The sequence below is a fragment of the Ailuropoda melanoleuca genome, chromosome 15 (assembly GCF_002007445.2).
Source record: "Ailuropoda melanoleuca isolate Jingjing chromosome 15, ASM200744v2, whole genome shotgun sequence".
NCBI classification, from domain to species: domain Eukaryota; kingdom Metazoa; phylum Chordata; class Mammalia; order Carnivora; family Ursidae; genus Ailuropoda; species Ailuropoda melanoleuca.
This window is the reverse complement of record NC_048232.1, coordinates 82,341,088-82,360,744: the sequence shown is the minus strand read 5'-3', so window position 1 is coordinate 82,360,744 and position 19,657 is coordinate 82,341,088. Positions and strand designations below refer to the sequence as shown.

The window sequence follows — 19,657 nt, the reverse complement described above, 5'->3', positions numbered from 1 at the left end:
CACAACTAGTGAGGGGTTTGAACCTCACACCATCCTATCTCCTGTTTATTTAAGGATCTGTTCCTTCCAGAGCGCCTGGGTGATTCAGTCGGTTAAGCATCCGACTCTCAATTTCAGCTCAGGTCATGATCTCAAAGTTGTGAGACCCCCGTCGGGCTCCTCGCTGGGCACGGAGACTGCTTGGGACTTTCTCCCACCCTCTCCCTCTGCCCCTCCCCCAATCTCTCTCTCCCCCTCTCTTTAAAAAAAAAGATTCATTCCTCCCATGCCCATAGCAACCTCAGGAGATAGGCAACGCAGATGTTATTACACCCACTTTACAGATACAAAAATGAAGGTCCAGATTCTTGCCCAAGGTCACACGCTGGTTGAGCTGGGACAGAAAGCTGCTCCTAAAGTGGACAGACTTGCTGGGTAGATGGTCCTAGGCCTCTCTGCTTACATGCCTCCAGCAGTGGGGAGCTCCTTACATGACACACAGCCCTCCCTGGGCTGGACTGGTTCTGCCTTTAGGCTAGAGTCTTGGTGGGCTGAGAACCCTTACAGGGGCGAGACGAGGGAGTGAGTGCTCCCTTCCTTCCCAGTCCCTGCCCCCAATCTCACTTCTTAGAGGCCCCTTAATTTGAGAACTCTTTGAATTTGGCCAAAGTCTCTGATTCCCAGATGCCCAGTAGGCCTCGGTGCCCAGTGCAGACAGCCGGAGTGGGGGAGGTGAGGGAACAGGGGCTGCCAGCTTGGAAAAAAACCCAGGGCGGATTGTCCATGGGATGGGAACTCCAGCCAAGTAGGCTTCAGCCCCTGCTGAAGAAAAGGGGAGGGCAAGGCAGACTGTTGGGGACCAGGGTCCCACCGTCTGCGGGTTGACCCAGCCTCAACAGCCCACCCCCCAAGAAGGTGTGCCTGCTGGAAACCCTCCTGGAGTCTTAGGCAGGGGGTACAGATGCCTCCCCCGGGCCCTGACAATGTCTTGGATGTCCCCCCCCCTTATATCAGCTATCAAACTGAGTGTGGTGTGTCCTGGCTTCTCACCACCAACCAGGCTGTGCTGTCCCAGGGCAGAGGGTATCCATCCCTCTGTGCCCAGAGCCCTACCTGTGCTCAGCAGCACAGCAGCCTCCGAAAGGAGTGAGGTCTCCATCACCTGGAGGTATCAAGGAGCCTAAGGAGGGATTTCTGTGCTGGATGGATTTGCAGCCTCCCTTCCCACCCTGAAGCCCCCTCTTCTCCCTTTTAACATCCATCACTCGCTATTGTTTTATTCGGCACCCCCTCACCGAGACCCCCTCTGTCTGGCCCACAGTGGCTCTGGGAACCCCACATGGAGAAGATACAGATCCTGCCCTCCAACACCCACAGGCAGACACTTGGTGGAGACACGGACAGAGGGTGATGACATTCTCCCTCGGTCTCCTGGGGGCCTGTCCTCCATCACCCGTCTCCCCGCCTGCCAGTGACCACACACGAGCTCGGGTGCACAGATGCACTCCCACGGAGCACCACGGCCCTTCGGGCACCTGCACGTGCTATCACGCATGCGCACCCTCCTCCTCGCCCATCTGGCCAGCCGCCCCGGGCACGGCCAGCCCACTCTCCTACAAACGCAGTTCCGAGGCTTCTCCGCACCCCCTGGGAGAGTTCATGAGCCCCTTCTCAGAATCACATTTTTAATGCATACATATTTCTAATGCCTCGAATTAGAAAGGCAGGAAGCCAGTTATGTTAAAATAGTTGTCAAAACATTAAAAAGACACACACACACAAACTTGGGATGGACACCACACGAGATTCATTATCAACACGATGAAGAGCCAGAGCCAGTGGCAGGTCTGGTGTGTGCGACTGCAGAGCAGCGACGAGCTGCACGACCACCGCGGTGTCACAGGTCATCGCTACTAGTGAGTCCCAGCAGCTGCCACTAATCACACCGTGGTTTGTCACCTCTGTTCACGATCGAAAGAAATGCTCAGTTTCACTCAGACACCAGTGAAAACAAATGTGCAACTTGTCCCCCTCCAAGTTCACGAACCCCAGGCAAAGATCCTTATTCTAGAAACTCTTTCCCCCTTGGGCCCCAGGGACAGCACAGGCCCTGGGTAAGTCCTCCTCCTACTTCTTGGCTCAGTCCCTCAAACGCAGGCTTCCCACCCTCTGGTCTCCCCTCTCCGCTCCATGGCCCCAACTGCACCAAGATGGTGGTGGGCGAGCTGACCAGGTCCAGAATCTGTCCCAGCCCCAGGCCCACTCACTGCCGAGCAACACAGACACTCCCTAGGATGTCTCTGGGAACCTCAAATTCATCATAATGGGGTAGGTCGTATTCTCCCCAGGTCACCAAGTTCTCTGCATGTCCCACCCCCAATGAATGGTGTCCCCAACCGCCCACCAATGCTGGAAGTTGTCCGATGAGAAACCTCCAGAGGCTCCCCCCCTCTCGTCCCCTCGTCCCGCTCAGAGACCTGTCCACTTCACCACCTAAATCTCTCCCTTCCATCCACAAATCTGCATCTCCGCCCAGGCAGTCTGTACTCCCTCACCCCCACCTCTGAAACAGCCTCCTTCCTCCTCAAGCCTTGCTTCCTCTGAGAAAACCTCCAGGCACAACCAGAGGGTTCCTCCAGAAGCAACTTCCGTGGCTCCCCACTGCCTTCCGGAGAATTTCCAAACTGCTTGGCTTGACACTGAAGGCTCTCTGTGTAAGTGCTTTTGGTCGGCCTCATCTCTGTGCACACAACCTCCACGTCCAACCTTACTTGCTAGGATGCACTTCACCGAAAGCTTTTTTGCACACTATGTGCAGAGCTGAGGGCCAAGGCCTAAGAAGAGACAGGCATTAATGGAACATGGAGCCTGTCCTCAAGGAACTCACAGTCTAGAAGGTGAAGAGAACAAGTCGGGTACAAAAAGCCGTGTAAATAGTACAAGAAGAGGGCTTGACTGGACACTGAACAGGTGGCAGGGTGGATGAGAGATGGGGGCAGGTGTGTTGATCAACAAGTATCTGCCAAACAAGCGAATGGACGGATGAGTGGATGGGTTGATGGATGGATGGATAGGAGCGTGGGGGCGGGGCCTTGGGTCTATGGATGATTGAATGGGTGGATGATCGGGAAGGGGGAAATGAACGCATGAATGTAAAGGTTAGAGAGATGGATGATGGGTCAATGGGCAGATGAATGGATGAAGAGATGGAAAGATGGATGGATGGATGGATGGATGGATGGATGGATGGACAGACGGATCGGTGAGTGGGGGAGATGGACAGGTGGGTGTACGGGAAGGTGGTCGGAAATATGACACTCTAGTAAATGGCAGCTCCTAGATTCAAACCCAACTTTATATGACCACAGGAAGCCTTCAGTTTGGGACTCAGCACTGTCCTCTCTTCCTCCTTCAGAGATTCCCCCTCTCAGTCTCCACCCTCCTCGCCCCAAGGCCCTGGGCCCCATGCTGTGCCCACACTTTCAGAGCTTCAGGAGATCCCAGGAACCCCCTGGGCCAGGGGTTTTTGGCCTTGGCACTATTGACATTTAGGACCTGATAATTCTTTGTTGCAGGAAGCTGTCCCGTGCATTGTAGGACATTTGGCCTTTATCCACTAGAAACTTCTAACACACTCTCCCCAAGTTGTGACAACCAAGAATGCCTCCAGACATGGCCAAATCTATGGGCAAAATCATCCCAACTGAAAATCACTGACAGCCTAACCTCCCGTACCCCACAATTTTATAGATGAGGAAACTGACACCGAGAGAGGAGGACCGACCTGCCTGAGGTCACGGAGCTTGCACTTGGCAGAGCCCAGACTGGACCCTGGGGGACAGTCAACCCCAATCATCTCCTCATTCGATGTAGGGGTGCAGCTGAGAGCCTCTCTTGCCACTCTCTGGGGGAAGCCAGGTGCAGACCTTGGGCACCCTCCCTGCCAGCACCCCAAGCCCTCACATTCCTACAGCACCTCGTAGTCAGCCGAGTCTTTTCCTCCTGCTTTCTGAGACAGATAGAAACTGCAGCGCAGAGAGGTCAAGCTATCTGCTCAGCATCACACAGCAGGAAGCGCCAGTGTCGGGATTTGAACTTGGGGAGAAAAGGGGGAGACCAGAGCACAGCTCCGCAGGGCAGACGGGGCCAGAAGTGTGGAGAGCAGCCCCATGGGAGAGCTGGAGAGAGATTAGCAGGAAGACATTCTGTCTGATTAAAAAGATGGATCGATTTCTCTCAGAGAGAAACAAACGGGGCCGTTTGTCTCCCAACAGGATGGCGAGGCGGTCCGAGGGAGGTGGCGGGTCGAAGCTGGCTTCTGACACAGACACCGAAGCCTGGGCTGGATGGACGAATAAAAACCCAATCATGTTTTAAAGGCCCCAGGAGGGGGCTGACACTTCATTAGCCAGCCAGCCCTCTTTCTAATTCTCCTGCTCACTCTCAATTACAACTAGCCTTGCCGTCCGGTCTCACAGGGCTGCCCACGCCCGCCCTGGGCTCCCGCCCAAGCCCCCTCGGCCACCCCAGCCCTGGAGGAACACTCCACCTGTCTGGGGCTTCCTAGAGCCGTCTGAGCTGCGGGGAAGGTGGAATGCTCGCAACACACAGGTGGTCTTCAGCGAACGCCAGTGCCCTCCCAGTGCAGTCTCCCCCTTTGTCCTCCAAATCTGGACCCCAAATGACCTTCCCTGCTCAGCTCCCACCCCGTTCCTCTCCCAGCCCACACACCAGGCTGCTAAAAGCATCCTGGGTGACTCCAGAGCCCTTGAGGAAGCACTTTCCTCAGCAGGGATGCCATCCCCTCCCTCTACTCGCCCATCAGACACTCTCCTGCCCTGGCTTGGGGGCCTCCTTCTTCATCAGAAGGGTCCTGCGGCATCCCCAGTCAGGACAGACTGACCACTCTCCCCTCCTGGTGGCCACGGCCCCACCAAGGGTCCCTCTGCCCAGCCTATAGCCCACTTTGCTTCATAGGAGTATGATGTGGGTCGTGCTGTGCCTCTCCCGTCAGGCTAGGGGCTCCTCAGAGTCACCACTGAGGATCCGGGCCTGGTAGTCCGAGGCTCCACCCAACGCGGCTAAACAGCCCGAGGCCACCTCCACTCAAGTGCAGAACAGTTGTGAAGCTGGGCTTCAGTAAATGCTTGCTGAATCAATCCATCAATCATCCATCAACAATCACCAATCCACGTTTGCTTCAGAAGTCTCCTGCTTGGTGTCCAGGCCTCTCTTTCCCTCAAGCATCCTCCATTCTGCTCCAGGAGTGCCCATTCTAACAAATGAATTTACTCATATCCCATCCCTGCTGGATACCCACCAATGGCTCCCCAGTGCCGGCAAGGTCAAGAACAAGTCTAAGCTGACATCTGACACCTGCTCTCCAGCACGTACCTCACCCTGTTCCAGCCACACTGAACTCACTCTTCTCTATACTGTTCTCTCTGCCTGCAACACTGTCCCTCAACTGTGCTCTGGGAAACTCCTACTCATGCATCAAGACCCAGGCCAGATGCCCCCTCCTCCAGGCAGGCTTTCACCAATGCCCCCAGATTGGATCAGGGGAAGCTTCTTCACCCATAGCTCTCTTTGCACAGAAATCTCCATGGGATGCTGCCAGAGGTTCCCCCTGAGGGTCAGGCCATCTCTGGCCCAGCCAGACTCCTCCAACTGGCTGTCCGGCCCACCTTGCTGACCCGTCGAGAGTGCGACCACCACTCTGGTCGCCAGAAGCATCCCTAGGGCACAGCTTGATGCTGACCTTTACCTCTGAGAAAAAAAACCTTCTCTACACCAGTGGGGGGGAAACAATTTCCCAGACATGTGCTGCTGCTTCTAGCAACACTGGCCACCCATCTGGGCATTCCCGTTAGCCCCGGCCCGAAGGAGGAGGGGATACCCTCCCCTCAAGAGCTCCTCCCTCAGCCATGAGCAGGCCAGGTAGGTACAGCCCCAGCCTCAGAGTCTAGAATGCGGGGCCCTAGTCTGCCCTGGCTTTCTGATCTCAACATGTGTCCCTGGGCAAGACATGCTCCCTTCCTGGGCCTCAGTCTCCCCAGCTGTAGAATGGGGGTTCGCAAAATCCCGGCCTGCCCCCTCACAGAAGGTGCTAAGAGAATCTGAGAGGCCATGGCAGGCAGGGAAGTAGTGAATGAACTGGAAAGCGAGGCAGGAGCCCATCAGCGCCAGGCCCAGGCTGGGCCACAGAGTAAACAGTGAGAGCCCCAGGCCATGACCTCTGGGGCCTCCCCTGGATGGAGGAGACAAAGCCAGCCACCAACCACTCCCCTAAGCCAGGGAGAAAGTTGTAGGGTAAAGAGCTGCAGAGTCAAGAGAGGAAGAAGCTGGGCATCCAAGAACACTTCCTGCAGGTGGAGGCCAGGCAGCTGGGCCTGGGGGGCCGGTGGGATCTGCAGCCGTGGAGGCGGGGAGAGGGCATCTGGGGCGCAGACCCAGCAGAAGCCACGGCAGGGAAGGAAGGCGTGTCAGGAAACAGGAAGCATGAAGGGAAAGAGCATGGGGCGCCTGGGTGGCACAGCGGTTAAGCGTCTGCCTTCGGCTCAGGGCGTGATCCCGACATTATGGGATCGAGCCACATCAGGCTCCTACGCTGGGAGCCTGCTTCTTCCTCTCCCACTCCCCCTGCTTGTGTTCCCTCTCTCGCTGGCTGTCTCTATCTCTGTCGAACAAAATAAATAAAATCTTTAAAAAAAAAAAAATGAAGGGAAAGAGCAGGAAGGTGGCTGGAGGACAGCCCAGGGAGACCCAAATCCAGGCCAAGTGAGACTATTCTGGGGGTGACAGGGAGCCATGGGAGGTGTTTGAGTGAGGAAAGAATGAGTAAACAAATGAAAGGAGGCAGGCAGGGAGGGAGACAACGCCCCCTCCTGGGCACACAGCACTCTGTGGGTGACAAACCCCTTCCACTCAAGGGAGCCCCAGGAGGCCCTGAGGAGGAAGGTGAGGGGGGGGAGGAGAGACTGGGTCCACAGGGGTGACTGCCACGTCGCACAACTCCAGGCCCCCGGTGGGTGCTCTGTTCGCTGTGCAGGGAAGGGAGGGCATGCCCACCTTGTCAGTGGGCATTTGGGGTGAGATCCCAGGAGCCGGCTGTTTAGACAGAAGGAGATGGAAAAGCTCAGATGTTCCCAACAACCCAGGCAGAGGGAACGGGCTCAGACTGAGAGGGATGGAGGTTAGATTAAGGCAGGGCTTCCTGATGGCTAAAAACCCTCAGAAGGGTCCTAGAGGCCTTGATCTGGAGGGCCAGACTGGTGCGGCGAGACTGAAAGGGAGCATGGCCAGAGATGGGGGGTGGCCCAAGTGACTAGATGGGGCACAGCAGAGTGATGGGAGCAGTTTTCCTGCAGGTGACACCCCCCTTTTCTCCTCCACCACATTTGGGGCTCCCCAGGCTTTCTCCTCCTCCCACTGCCCACCCATCGTGCCCTCCATCCCCCAGAAGCCAGCACACCCCCCCACACACACACCACTGACACCTCTCTCCCTGGCAGCCAGGCCCACAGGCTTCTCAGACCATCGTCAAAGACTGGGGATGCAGCTACCACCACCTTCAGGACCCTTGTCCTGAACCACCCCAGGTGGTTCTCCACAGCACCCCCACTGGCCCCAGTGTGCCCACAGCTGCTGCTTGGCACTTAACCATCGGAGGAGTCTAGCCAGCGCTTGCCCTAGAATTGTCACTTGACCCCCTGACATTCCCAACCTGGGGTTGCTGTGGCCCCACCTCACAGATGAGCAAACAGAGGCTCAGCAAAGGCCAAGGCCTCTTGGCCAAGAAGCCAGGAGCAGGTCTGTACTCACACTCCTGCAAGCCACAATCGCTGGGGTCACCAGAGCCCTCTCCCAACACCAACCCCAAGGCAGAGATACCTGCTCCTAGACACCCCCCTCCGGCCGCGCCGGCGCCCTGGGCCACTATCATTTCTCATCGCCGTCCCACAGGTGCCTTCTCTGGAGGGGTTTCAGACTGACGTCTCTCCCACGGAGTCAGAGTCACCTTCCCTTGCACAAAATGGTCATAGCTGTCGAATGATCTTGTCAAATGATCTCACGAATGGGTGAGAGATGAACAAGAGCCCACTCACCTCCAGCAAACATGCTGAACCCCCAGAATGAACAGCACAAGGCTTGAGCTATGATGAGACCGTGGGCCCTGTCCTTATTCTACCCAGTGACAGGCAAGGTCAGAGGGGTTCTCAGTCAGGTGGACTTCGAAGCAAGAGCAAGCAGAGAGCCGGAGTCAGGCAGGGAGGCAGAAGCAGACAGAAGGGGGCCGGAGGGACGGATGAGAGGCAGGACCACAGCCATGAGCACAGAGCAAGGGGGCCCACCCACAAGGAACACAGCGCCCAGGTGTTCCCCGCAGACACCGCGGAGATGCTTCCCGCGGAGGGCCGTAAGTGGCTTCCCCACCAGCCCCTTCCCAACCTTCACTGTCCAACTCTCCCATCCTGCAGACAGGGAGACCGAGGGTCGGGGGGTGGTGTGGGGGTGACATATCCAAGGTCACTGGCAGCTGGAGTCTCCTTCCTCCCAGCCCTGCCCAGCAGAGAGGCCGTCTTCACGGCCCACTGGCTTCCCACCATGCATGGCTGCTTCGCCCCACAGCAGAAGGGCTGGCTCAGCGCTGGCAGGTGCGGGGGAGACAGCGGCCCTGGAGCGAGCCCAAAGGGAAGGGGGCTGCACGCCCCTCAGGGGATGGCCCCCGGCAGGCCACAGAGGCGGCTGCCGGATATAGATGCTGAAACCCAGGGAGACCCTCCCTGCTGCCTCCTGGAACTGCAGACAAATCTCGCCGCCCCGGGGGGACCGTGGAGAACCGGGCACTTCTCCAGACTCGGCAGGTGGCCTCAGTGTCCTGGATACAAGCTGAGGCTGGGGATTCAGAGAGATCGAGGTTTTCATCCCAGACCTACTACATCCTGGCTGTGCAACGCGGGATAGAAGTTACTCAGCCTCTCTGAGCCTCACCTTCCCTGTGTGTGAAAGGGGGCTGTGACAGCCCCTCTGGGGGTGGCTACGGGTGTCAAGGCAGCAGAGCGCTGAGCACCAGGAGTGCCAGCCCTTACTGTCACCCCGAGCCCCTCCTCTGTGCTGGACACACTGCTGGGTGCTTCCAAGGAGTCATCTCCAAACACCTGTAATCGTCCATTACAGAGCCGGGAAAACCAGAGCAAATACAGCCCACCACTGGCCCTTCTCCCACACACAGCTGGGTCGGCTCCCAAGAAGGGCTCCCACATCGACGCCAGGGGAGAAAATAGGTAGGTTTCCAGCTGATGGGTCGTGCTGCCAGGGTCCTGCATCCGACTGGCAACATGTGCGGGGATGAGGGTGTGACGGCCAGCGGTGTAACTGGCACAAATTCCCCTAAGTAACAGAGATCGAATCTGATTTTCCCTGGAAACAACATCCCCTGAAGGCTTGATGCCTAACGACTCATTGCATCTCCCACGAGCAGAGCACAGCGTTTGCTCTATTATCCGCGAGGCCCCGTCCACCTGTGAGCACAGGTGAGCAGAGTGATAACGACATGGGCGGCAGCGTCTCTAGTCTACGGAACTCCACGTTCACACTTGCCTTAGGTACTGCACTCCTGAAAGGGGGTACACCACCCCCATTTGACAGCATGGAGAACGGGGCTCAGGTTAAAAAACTGGCCCACGGGGGCGTCTGGGTGGCTCAGTAGGTGGGGCGCCTGCCTTGGGCTCAGGTCATGATCCCAGTCAGGGTCCTGGGATGGAGCCGCTTGTCTGTCGGGCTCCCTGCTCAGCGGGGAGTCTGCTTTTGCCTCTCCCTCTGCCCCTCCCCCCTGCTTGAGCTCTTTTTCTCTCTTCCTCTCAAATAGATAAATAAATACATTCTTAAAAAAAAAAAAAACCTTGGCCCATGCCCACACAGCAAATAAGAGGCAGAATGAGCCCCTGGGTCTGTCTGACTCAGGTCCCCAGCATTTTCCACATGCCACCTACCCATGAGTCAAACAGTGAGACCAATGCCCCCAACGTTTCAGACGACCAATGCCCCCAACGTTTCAGACCCGGAGACTTCCCTGCTGAAACCCTGGCTGGCATGCGTTGCTCCAGGCCCAGGCCCTGCAGGGAGCGGTGCTGACGTCTGGGGGAGGGGCCCTTTCCCACCCCGCTGGCCAGCCCGCCCAGCTCAGTCCCAGCAGCCTTTTGGCGACTCAGGGTTGAGCTCCGGGCTGGGGAGGAGCTGAGTCAGGGAGCACCAGGTTTCAAAGGACAACTGGCTCTGAGCCAGGGCCCCTCACGCACCAGGGACGCTAGTGCTCAGGACAGTCTTTCTGAGCAGACCCTGCCGTCCTGCCCCGGCCCCGGCCCCGGCCCCGGCCCCGCTGGGCCTGAGAGCTGCTGCCGCCAGCCTGACCCTGACGCCAACACGTCCATCATTCCTTTGGGTTCTTGATGGGAAGCAGAATCGTGCCGAGTCTGGAGACGGGAAAGGTCATTTATGGTTGTCACAAAGATGAGGGGCCACTACCGCCTAATATTTAGGGACCAAGAACACCAAATATCCTGCAATACTCAAGACAGCTGGGACCACAAACTGGTGCCACACTCAAAATGCCAAGAGGGTCCCCACCGCGGAGCACCTGGTTAAGCGCAGACCCTTCCCGGAGCTCCCTCCCAAGGAGAAGGCGGGGAAGGGAAGTTTCTGGCCAGGAAAGAATCCTAGAGCCCTCAGCACCTGATCAAAGACACCCCGCACACACACCCCAAGACCCTAAAGCCCAGCCTGAGCATAGCCACGGTCAAGGCTCTGATCCAGGGCACCTAATGACACCGACCGAGGTCACCTGGGCCTGCATGGGCAGAAACCGGCCTTGGCCTCTCTCCCACGGGCCTGACTCAGGCTATGAAATCTGAGCGCTGAACCACCCTATTCACAAAGCCTAAAATCTCGAGTCCTTGGACTTTCAAACACACACCACTGAGGCCGCCAAATCTTAGACTCACGCCCTCTTTGACACACAGAACTTGGGGCGCCTGGGCGGCTCGGTCAGTGAAGCGTCTGCCTTCAGCTCAGGTCATGATCTCAGGGTCCTGGGATCAAGTCCTGCATCAGGCTTCCTGCTCAGTGGGGAGTCTGCTTCTCCCTCTCCCTCTGCCTGCCACCCCGCCCCCCGCTTGTACATGCGCCGTCTCTCTGTCAAATAAATAAATAAAATTTTTAAAAAAATGAAACACAGACCTTTACAGGCTCTGAATCACAGAGGCTTGGAATTTCATTGTCAGCGAGCCTTACATCTAAACTCTGAACCCTGAGACAAAATCACAGAAGCTGCAAGTCTGAGAGTCCCAGACCTGCCACTTCAGAAGCTCTCCACTCCAGAGTCATCAGCTCTTTGGTCCAGAAGGGAGCTTGGAAGCCGGGCAGCCAGTTCAGGCAGAGACCCGAATCACCTGCCCCCTTCACCCCAGCCTCAGCAGCCTGTCACGGGGCTTGGGGAGCCCCACATGCTCTGAGCAGCTCCCAGGGTTGGGGAGTCCTTCCTGAAGGAGGGGGCTGAATTTGGCAGCACTCCTCCCCCAGGTGGCTTCCACACACTTGGACCCAGGGCTCTCCCTGAGACAGAGGAGGACCAAGCCCAGCTCGGCCCAGGAGCAGGACCCCCTCCCTCCCCTCCGGGGGCCAGCCCCACGGCAGCATTCAACCCCAGCCTCCCACATGCGCTGAGGGTAGAGCCCAGACGGATGGTGAGGACAAAGGCCAGAGGACCCCGGGGACACTGTTTGCCTAACATACCAGAAATGTGGCAACCTGGAAGGGTCTCTGGAGGCTGCTCAGTGACCAGGGCCCAGAGTGCCTGAGGTCACGGGGGAAGGACAAGTATGGCTAGCACCCTAGGCTCCCAGAGCCGGAGGAGACCATCTCATCCTTCTTTTTAGGTAGAGGCACTGAGGCTCAGAGAGAAGGAGCTGCCCAAAGTCACAGATCCAGTTTATGGTAGACGGGACTCAGATGCGCTCTCCGTCCAAGGGCTTCTGAGACACTGGGGACAGCTTTGTGCTGCTTCTGCCCAGCCAGATGCGCCAGGGCCTGTCAGAAGGTGAGCTGGGTCACACTCCCAGGCCAAGGTCATCTGAGCCATGCCTCTGCCTCCAGCCCAGCCTAGGTCTTGACTGTCTAGACCATACGAGGCTCAGGGAGGTAAAGTAACTTTCCCAGGGTCAAACAGCACCCAAATGGCAGAGCCAGAATCAAGCCTAGACCCACACAGGCAAAGTACCTGTGACACGGTTCCATTGTGTCCCTGGTCCTCCAGTAAGCCTTTCTCTTCCTCACAGGCCCAAAGCTCCCGTGGTCCCCCTTTCCCTGGTCTGCCCACCCCCAGCTCACATGCTATAGGCTCCTAAGGTTTCCCCAACATACTGTATTAATACTGGTCCCTCGGGCGCCTGGGTGGCTTAACCATTAAGCATTTGCCTTCGGCTCAGGTCATGATCTCAGGGTCTTGGGATCAAGCCCCACATGGGGCGCCCTGCTCAGTGGGGAGTCTGCTTCTCCCTCTCCCTCTGCCTGTCGCTCCCCCTGCTCGTCCTCTCTCTCTCAAATAAATAAAATATTTTAAAAAAAGAACTAGTGTTCCCGTGGATGGTGCCTGCGTCCCCCACTCCTGGGAGCCCCTCAGGGCAGACCAGCGAGCTGCGTTTCTCCGTCCTCCACATTCCAGGGCTGATGTCAGTGAGCGCTGGGTGAACGAAGTTATTGACGCTCTAACCATGCCTGAAACCTGGGCGGTCCTACAGAAGGAACACCTGGTTTTTGGCCCTCCACTCGGCTAAGGGCACCCAGACCCACACTCCAACCACTCCAACAGAGACCATCCGGTTTCTAAGGTCATCACCCAGCCCCCTCCACAGCAGGGAGGCCAGCAGCCCAGTGCTCCGTATGGCTGCCTCCCCAGCCTTTCTGGGGGCCACCTCACCGCCCCAGCCTGCACTCCAGGTAGTCCAGGTGTCCAGAGCTGAGCTCAGGCGCTACCCTGTGTGGCCTCAAGCACTGACAGAGACTCTTCTGCTTGGCAGGCCCCCAAACCCAGGGGCCACCACATCTGGGTCCCAAAGCCTCCTCCTCCCCGGCCCCCAGCCGCCAGCTCAGCCGGAGATCCATTTCCACACTGCACCGAGCAGTCAGGCCTAAAACACTGATCGCTCCACACCACACCCCACTATAAACTTCGCCTGGTCCCGTTGCCCTGAGAACATGGGCCAGCTCCTCACTCAGCCCCACGAGCCTCCCTCTCCCCCTCCACCCCCACACTGGCCCTCCCTCCTCCTCCCCAACCACAACAGACTGGCCTCGGATGCTCTCTCTCCAGGCCTTTGCTCCTGATGTACCCTCCTCCCCACTGCCTTCTCCACCACCACGCAATACTGGGGACTCCGCTCAGACACTGCCAACACGTGCCCAGTGAGCACTGAAGGAGTACGCACAGTGTATCAGGCACTGTGCCGGGGGAGCAGGGGGTTGGGGGGCTGGGGTCCAGCAGTGAACGAGGCAGGCTTGGTCCATGTCCTGCTCACCTGACAGGCCCCTGGAGGAGGCAGATGTTACATGCAGAAGGCCACAGCTAGGGAGAGACAACAAATGGAGAGGTCGAGGGGGAATCAGAGCAGGCTGCCCTGAGGGGGTGACGTGCTGTGATCTGAAGGATGCAATGAAAGATAATACCAGGTGAAGAAGGCAAGGAAAAGCATTTCAAAAGGAAGAGCCTGGGAGAAAGCCCTGAGTTGTGGAAGAACGCAGGGGAAGCAGCTGGTAAGAAGTAAGGTGGCCTGGTGGGCTGGGCTAGGACTTTGCGAAGGGTCTGAGACAGGGCCCACACCAGCAGTCCAGGGGCAGCGAGCGGAGGCTGCTTACTGCTGCCTCGGGGTCCACGCTCACAGGGTCCCCATCAGGCTCTCATCACCCTTGTGGCCACCATCAGGCAAATGGCTCTGTCCCTGGGAGCTGAGCCTTGGGACAGGGTCTAACTTAACCCTGCATCCCCTGTCCCAGCACAGACCTGGGGCACACACCTGAGGACTTTCTGAGTCAGTCGGGCACTGGACCAAACCCCACAGTCGTCAACAACTTCCAGAATGCTCACGTCAGTGGGACGCCAGGTCCTCATCCGTCCCCCCGCCCTCCGTGCCCCGATGTTCCCCCAGACCCCCCATCTGAGCTCGCCAACCACCACCACCACCAGTGCGGCCTCCGAACCAGAGGACGGGGTGGCAGGCAGGGCTCCGTCAGGGAGCAGCCCGGCCCCCCACACAAAGGATATGGGTTACACACCATTTTGATGCACCAGTTCCGGGGGCTGGTGGTCTGTCGCAGACAGAAGAAGGCAACAGGCGCCAGGTCTGGGTGAGGGACTTCAGGATCAGCTCCATCCAGGGGCTCCTCCAGGCCTGGGGGGGAGGGAGGGGGGCTCTGGGACCCCGGTTGCTCCGTGACTCCGGGCTCAGCTGCTGGGGCAGCGGCAGAGGAACAGGGCGGCGGGGAGCTCTCGGCCATGTCGGCCATGTCGGCGCTGAGCAAGGAGCCCTGGGGGAGGAAGAAGGGTGGCATGTGGCAGGGGCTGCCGGGCACCCGCGCCCCCACCCCGCCTTCCCCCCGCAGGGCACGCAGCCCAGACAGGGCAGCCTCAGGCCCCTTCGGCCCCTCGCCCTCACTCTGCCACGAAGATTAGGAGACAGCTGAGGGCCCCGAGGCACCCGAGTGGGAATCCACTCCCAGGGAGGGGTCCTGGGTAAGTCTGGTCAACTCTTGCAGCCTCAGTTTGGGGAGACAGAGTGAGAAGAATAAAACCCACCTAGAATGTAGTTGTGATATTAGTTGGGTTTTGTTACGTTTTTATGAGACTGCAGTCGTATATTGACTACATCATCGAAGACAAGAAAATTTGCAAGAAAAGAAGGGAAATTACTGTAAAGTCAGACATCATCGCGAGGATGACAGACATTAACCAAGGAGAGGTGGGAGGCCTGTGGAGCCGGACACCAAGGGAGCTGGGCAAGCCAGGAGGGAATCAGGGCAGGCTTCCCTGAGGCAGTGACCCCTGAGCTGAGACCTACAATGGAGCCCAGGGATCCCACCCACCACCTCACAAAGGTGAGAACTCAGGGACCTTACAGACCAACCTCTTTGCTTTACAGCTGGAGACACTGAGGCCCAGAGAAGGGAAGGGACAGGACAGAAACGCAGCCCGGTGACAGCAGAGGGAGAACGCCACCAGGGCTGGCTTCCTGGGAGTGTGACCAGTGCAGCCACTCAGGGCTCCACGCTCAGAAGGGCCCTGCTCTGGGTTTCATGCTCGGCTGTCACCAACTTGAAATTCTTCATCATTTGTGATCAGGGGGCCCCCACGTTCTCATTTGGCAATGAGCTCTGCCAATTACATAGCTGCTCCTGACTTCAGCTCAGAGGGCCTTCCACATCCCGGTCTCGTCTGACGCTTCCACCAACCCCAGAGCGCTCCTATGCAGACGGAGAAACAGACCCAGAGAAGGAAGTGGCGCGCCAGGGCTAGGGCACGCTTAGACACCAGAGTCCCAGCACTGGCCCTCCAGATTCAGTGACGACTGACCACGGCCTCGGGTAGCCCCCTCTACACAGCCGGCCAACAGCAAAGAAGGAAGGACAGCCACTCGTCAGGGCCTGCCCCCTCCCCACCCCATCCGTCCCTAAATCGTCCCGCACGGGGGTCTCCCGGGCCCTAGGACCCTGACAGGACCCGGCTGGGCAATGGGAGTTGGAGACGGAACCTAACCTCCGGATGCTCAGCGGACTGCTGCCCGCAGCTGCTGAGCTGCCCAGAGCTGATGCGGTTGGACATTCCTCTGGCTCCCAGGGGCAACAGGCGGGAGCTGGCACCTCCTGCCACTTTACCCGGCTGGTCAAGGAGGCAGAGTTTTCTCCCAAGCTCCAGGCTTTGCTCTGAGTTCCAGAAAAACAGCCATGGGCCTTACATAAGCTTGCAGATGACTCGGCCTACCACGTGTCAACCCCTGGGCTGAAAAACATCCCCCCTGGGGTGGCTCCCGGCCTGCCCCCCGCAGGGCCAGCCTCTGCGCCCACCGTGCCTCTGCCGGCCCCTTGCTCTGCCACGCCGGACCTCCTCAGGCCCTGGAGCACGGGCTGACTTCTCCAGAAGTGTACTCACACGGTCCCCTCTCCCTGGAACACCCTTTCCTCCTTCTCCCACGCCCTGTTCCCCCAGGCCTGACGACGCACTCATTTGTCCAGGAACTGGCTGCTGTGCACCTACTGAGTGCAGGCACTGGGCCGGCGCTGCAGCCACGCCCGTGAATAAGGCAGACTTGGCACCGGCCTCCTATCAGCTGACGCTCCAGCGAGGGAGAGAGACACGCGAGTCAATTAATTTCTCTCCCTCTGGGTTCCAGAGCCCTTATCACCACCAAACATACCGTATAATTTATGTATTTATATCTTTATGATTTCGCGCCTGTCTGCCCAACCTGAAAGAAGGCTGTAGGAGAGCAGGGACTGTGGTCCGCTTCGTAAACCGCCCCCCACCGTGCCTAGAACAGTGCCTGCGACACGCGAGGTGCTCAGCAAATATTTGTTGAAGAAGTTAATAACATGTGCTGGGAAGGAAACACACGAGGGAGAAAGGCGGGAAGGCACCTTGTCGAAGGAAAGAGACCCCGAAGATAAACGAGGAAGCAGAAAGCCCCAGCCACGTGAGCTCTGCAGGACGAGCACTCCAGGCAGAAGGCACAGCATGTGCAGTGACGGGGAGGCCTGAACGAGCTCGGTGCCTATGCGGAAGAGAAATGAGGCCAGTGTGCCGGCGGAGGGTAGGGAGGGGTGCAGGGGGGTGTTTGGCCATCTCCCGCTGTGAGCCCATGGAAGGGGTTTGCACTTTACTCCAAGTCCAACAGGAGGCCACAGGAAGGTTCGATGCAGGGAGTGCTGAGCTCCGGTCTCCCTCTGAGGGCTGAAGGGAGAGTGAGTGGAGGGGCAGGGGTGGGGCACGGAGGGCCAAAAGGAGCCGGGAAGGATGGGCTGGCCTGGCCTGGGATACTGGGGGAGAGGGGAGGAAAGGGGTGGATTTGAGAAATATTTTGGAGGCAGAAAAGCCGGCCCTGCATTGGCCCCGATACCACCCCATCCAGCACCACCAAACCCTTCCTGCCACCACATGGGTGCAAAGAGGGGCCGTGGCCTCTAGAACCATGACCTTCCCTCTCCTCACTCTCAGCTCCGCCCACTCTGTCCTAACTTGCTTTTTGCCTCACTTGGCCCTGTTTAAGGCTGTCACACTGTTGTAGTCCTTTGTCCTCACACCTCTCCCGCCTCACTATGGGATTCCTAAAGACCACCACTGACAAGGCCACCACCCCCAATCCACTCCCCATGCCCATCCGGCCTCCACCCTCTGACCTGCTCCCCAGTGCCCACCCAGCCTCTCACCTGCTCCCCCAGTGCCCACCCAGCCTCCACCCTTTCACCTGCTCCCCCAGTGCCCACCCAGCCTCTCACCTGCTCCCCTAGTGCCCACCCAGCCTCACTTGCTCCCCCAGTGCCCACCCAGCCTCCACCCTCTCACCTGCTCCCCCAGTGCCCACTCAGGGTGCCACCCTCTCACCTGCTCCCTATGGTCCCAATCCCCTCTGCCCTGTGCCTGAAGCCCTGCTTCTGTCCCCAGCTGCCCCGCTGCCTATGGCTGGAAGCTCTTGAGGGGTTGGCAGCAGGGCCCCCCCGGGCTCCAACCTGTCTGCAGATGGAGCCTCACAGAGATGAGAGGACTGGCTTTAGGTGACAGCATTGATGGATTCAAACTCAGGTCCCTCTGGCCCCAGAGTTTGAGTTGCCTCACACTCTGAGCCTCCTCCCTCTAAGTATTCCCGGGGCGGGGTGGGGGGGTGCCACTTGGCCTCCGTGAGCAAGTGCAGGCACGGGATCAGAACCCTGCTGTGTCTGAAACACGCCCCCCCCACTCCTGACTCCACCAGCCTCTTGGAGCCTCAGCCTTTCTCTCCATAAAGTTCAGCCCTCTTCCTGCCTGTGTCAGTGGGCCCCACATGACATGGATGGGAAGGCTCTCTAAGACCCATGAAGGTAGATGTCCAAACATGAGTGAGACCACCTATGCCATCCCCAGAGGCTGCCACCCCAGCCCTCTCTCTGCCATGACTACCACCACCACCACCACCACTACCACCATCACCGCCAACAACATCATCATCACCACCATAAACCAACAACATCATCATCATCACCATCATCATCATCACCATCATCACCCCCATCACCACCAACATCATCACCATAGTCACCATCACCACCACCAGCACCACCACCATCATCATCATCATCACCATCATCACCATCATTACCACCAACACCACCATCACCACCACCATCATCACCACCACGACCATCACCATCACCACCACCACCACCACCATCACCACCACCACCACCACCACCACCACTACCATCATCACCGCCAACAACATCATCATCACCATAATCACCACCACCACCACCACCATCATCATCATCATCATCACCACCAGCACCACCACCATCATCATCATCATCACCATCATCACCACCATTACCACGAACAACATCATCACCGTAATCACCACCGCCATCACCACTATCACCATCACCGCCAACAACATCATCATCATCACCATCATCACCACCATCACCACCACCAACATCATCACCACCATCAACACCATCACCACCACCACCACCACCATCACCACCACCACCACTACCAACATCACCGCCAACAACATCATCATCACCACCATAATCACCACCACCACCAACATCATCATCATCACCATCATCATCATCACCATCATCACCCCCATCACCACCATCATCACCATAGTCACCATCACCACCACCAGCACCACCACCATCATCATCATCACCATCATTACCACCAACACCACCACCACCACCATCACCACCACCACCACGACTATCACCATCACCACCACCACCACCACCACCACCACCACTACCATCATCACCGCCAACAACATCATCATCACCATAATCACCACCACCATCATCATCATCACCATCACCACCAACAACATCACCATAGTCACCATCACCACCACCAGCACCACCACCATCATCATCATCATCACCATCATCACCACCATTACCACCAACAACATCATCACCGTAATCACCACCGCCATCACCACTATCACCATCACCACCACCACCATCACCACCACTACCACCATCACTGCCAACAACATCATCATCACCACCATAATCACCACCAACATCATCATCATCACCATCATCACCATCATCACCCCCATCACCACCAACATCATCACCATAGTCACCATCACCACCACCAGCACCACCATCATCATCATCACCATCATCACCACCATTACCACCACCAATAACATCATCATCACCATAATCACCACGACCATCACCACCACCGCCATCACCACTATCACCATCACCACCACCACCATCATCATCATCACCATCATCACCACCATCACCACCACCAACATCATCATCATCACCACCATCACCACCACCATCACCACCACCACCACCACCACCATCACCACCACTACCACCATCACCGCCAACATCATCATCATCACCACCATAA

At 57.8% G+C, this 19,657-nt stretch overlaps 1 protein-coding gene across 1 annotated transcript in view; it reads right to left on the bottom strand.

Annotated features, from left to right (window-relative positions):
• The window catches only part of CACNA1I (calcium voltage-gated channel subunit alpha1 I), a 97,328-nt gene extending 82,799 nt beyond the window's left edge, over positions 1–14,529 (bottom strand). Inside the window, 1 exon segment of the mRNA XM_034643687.1 lies at positions 14,297–14,529. Within this exon segment, the coding sequence (XP_034499578.1) occupies positions 14,297–14,529 (233 nt within the window).
• Positions 14,530–19,657: the final 5,128 nt, after the last annotated feature.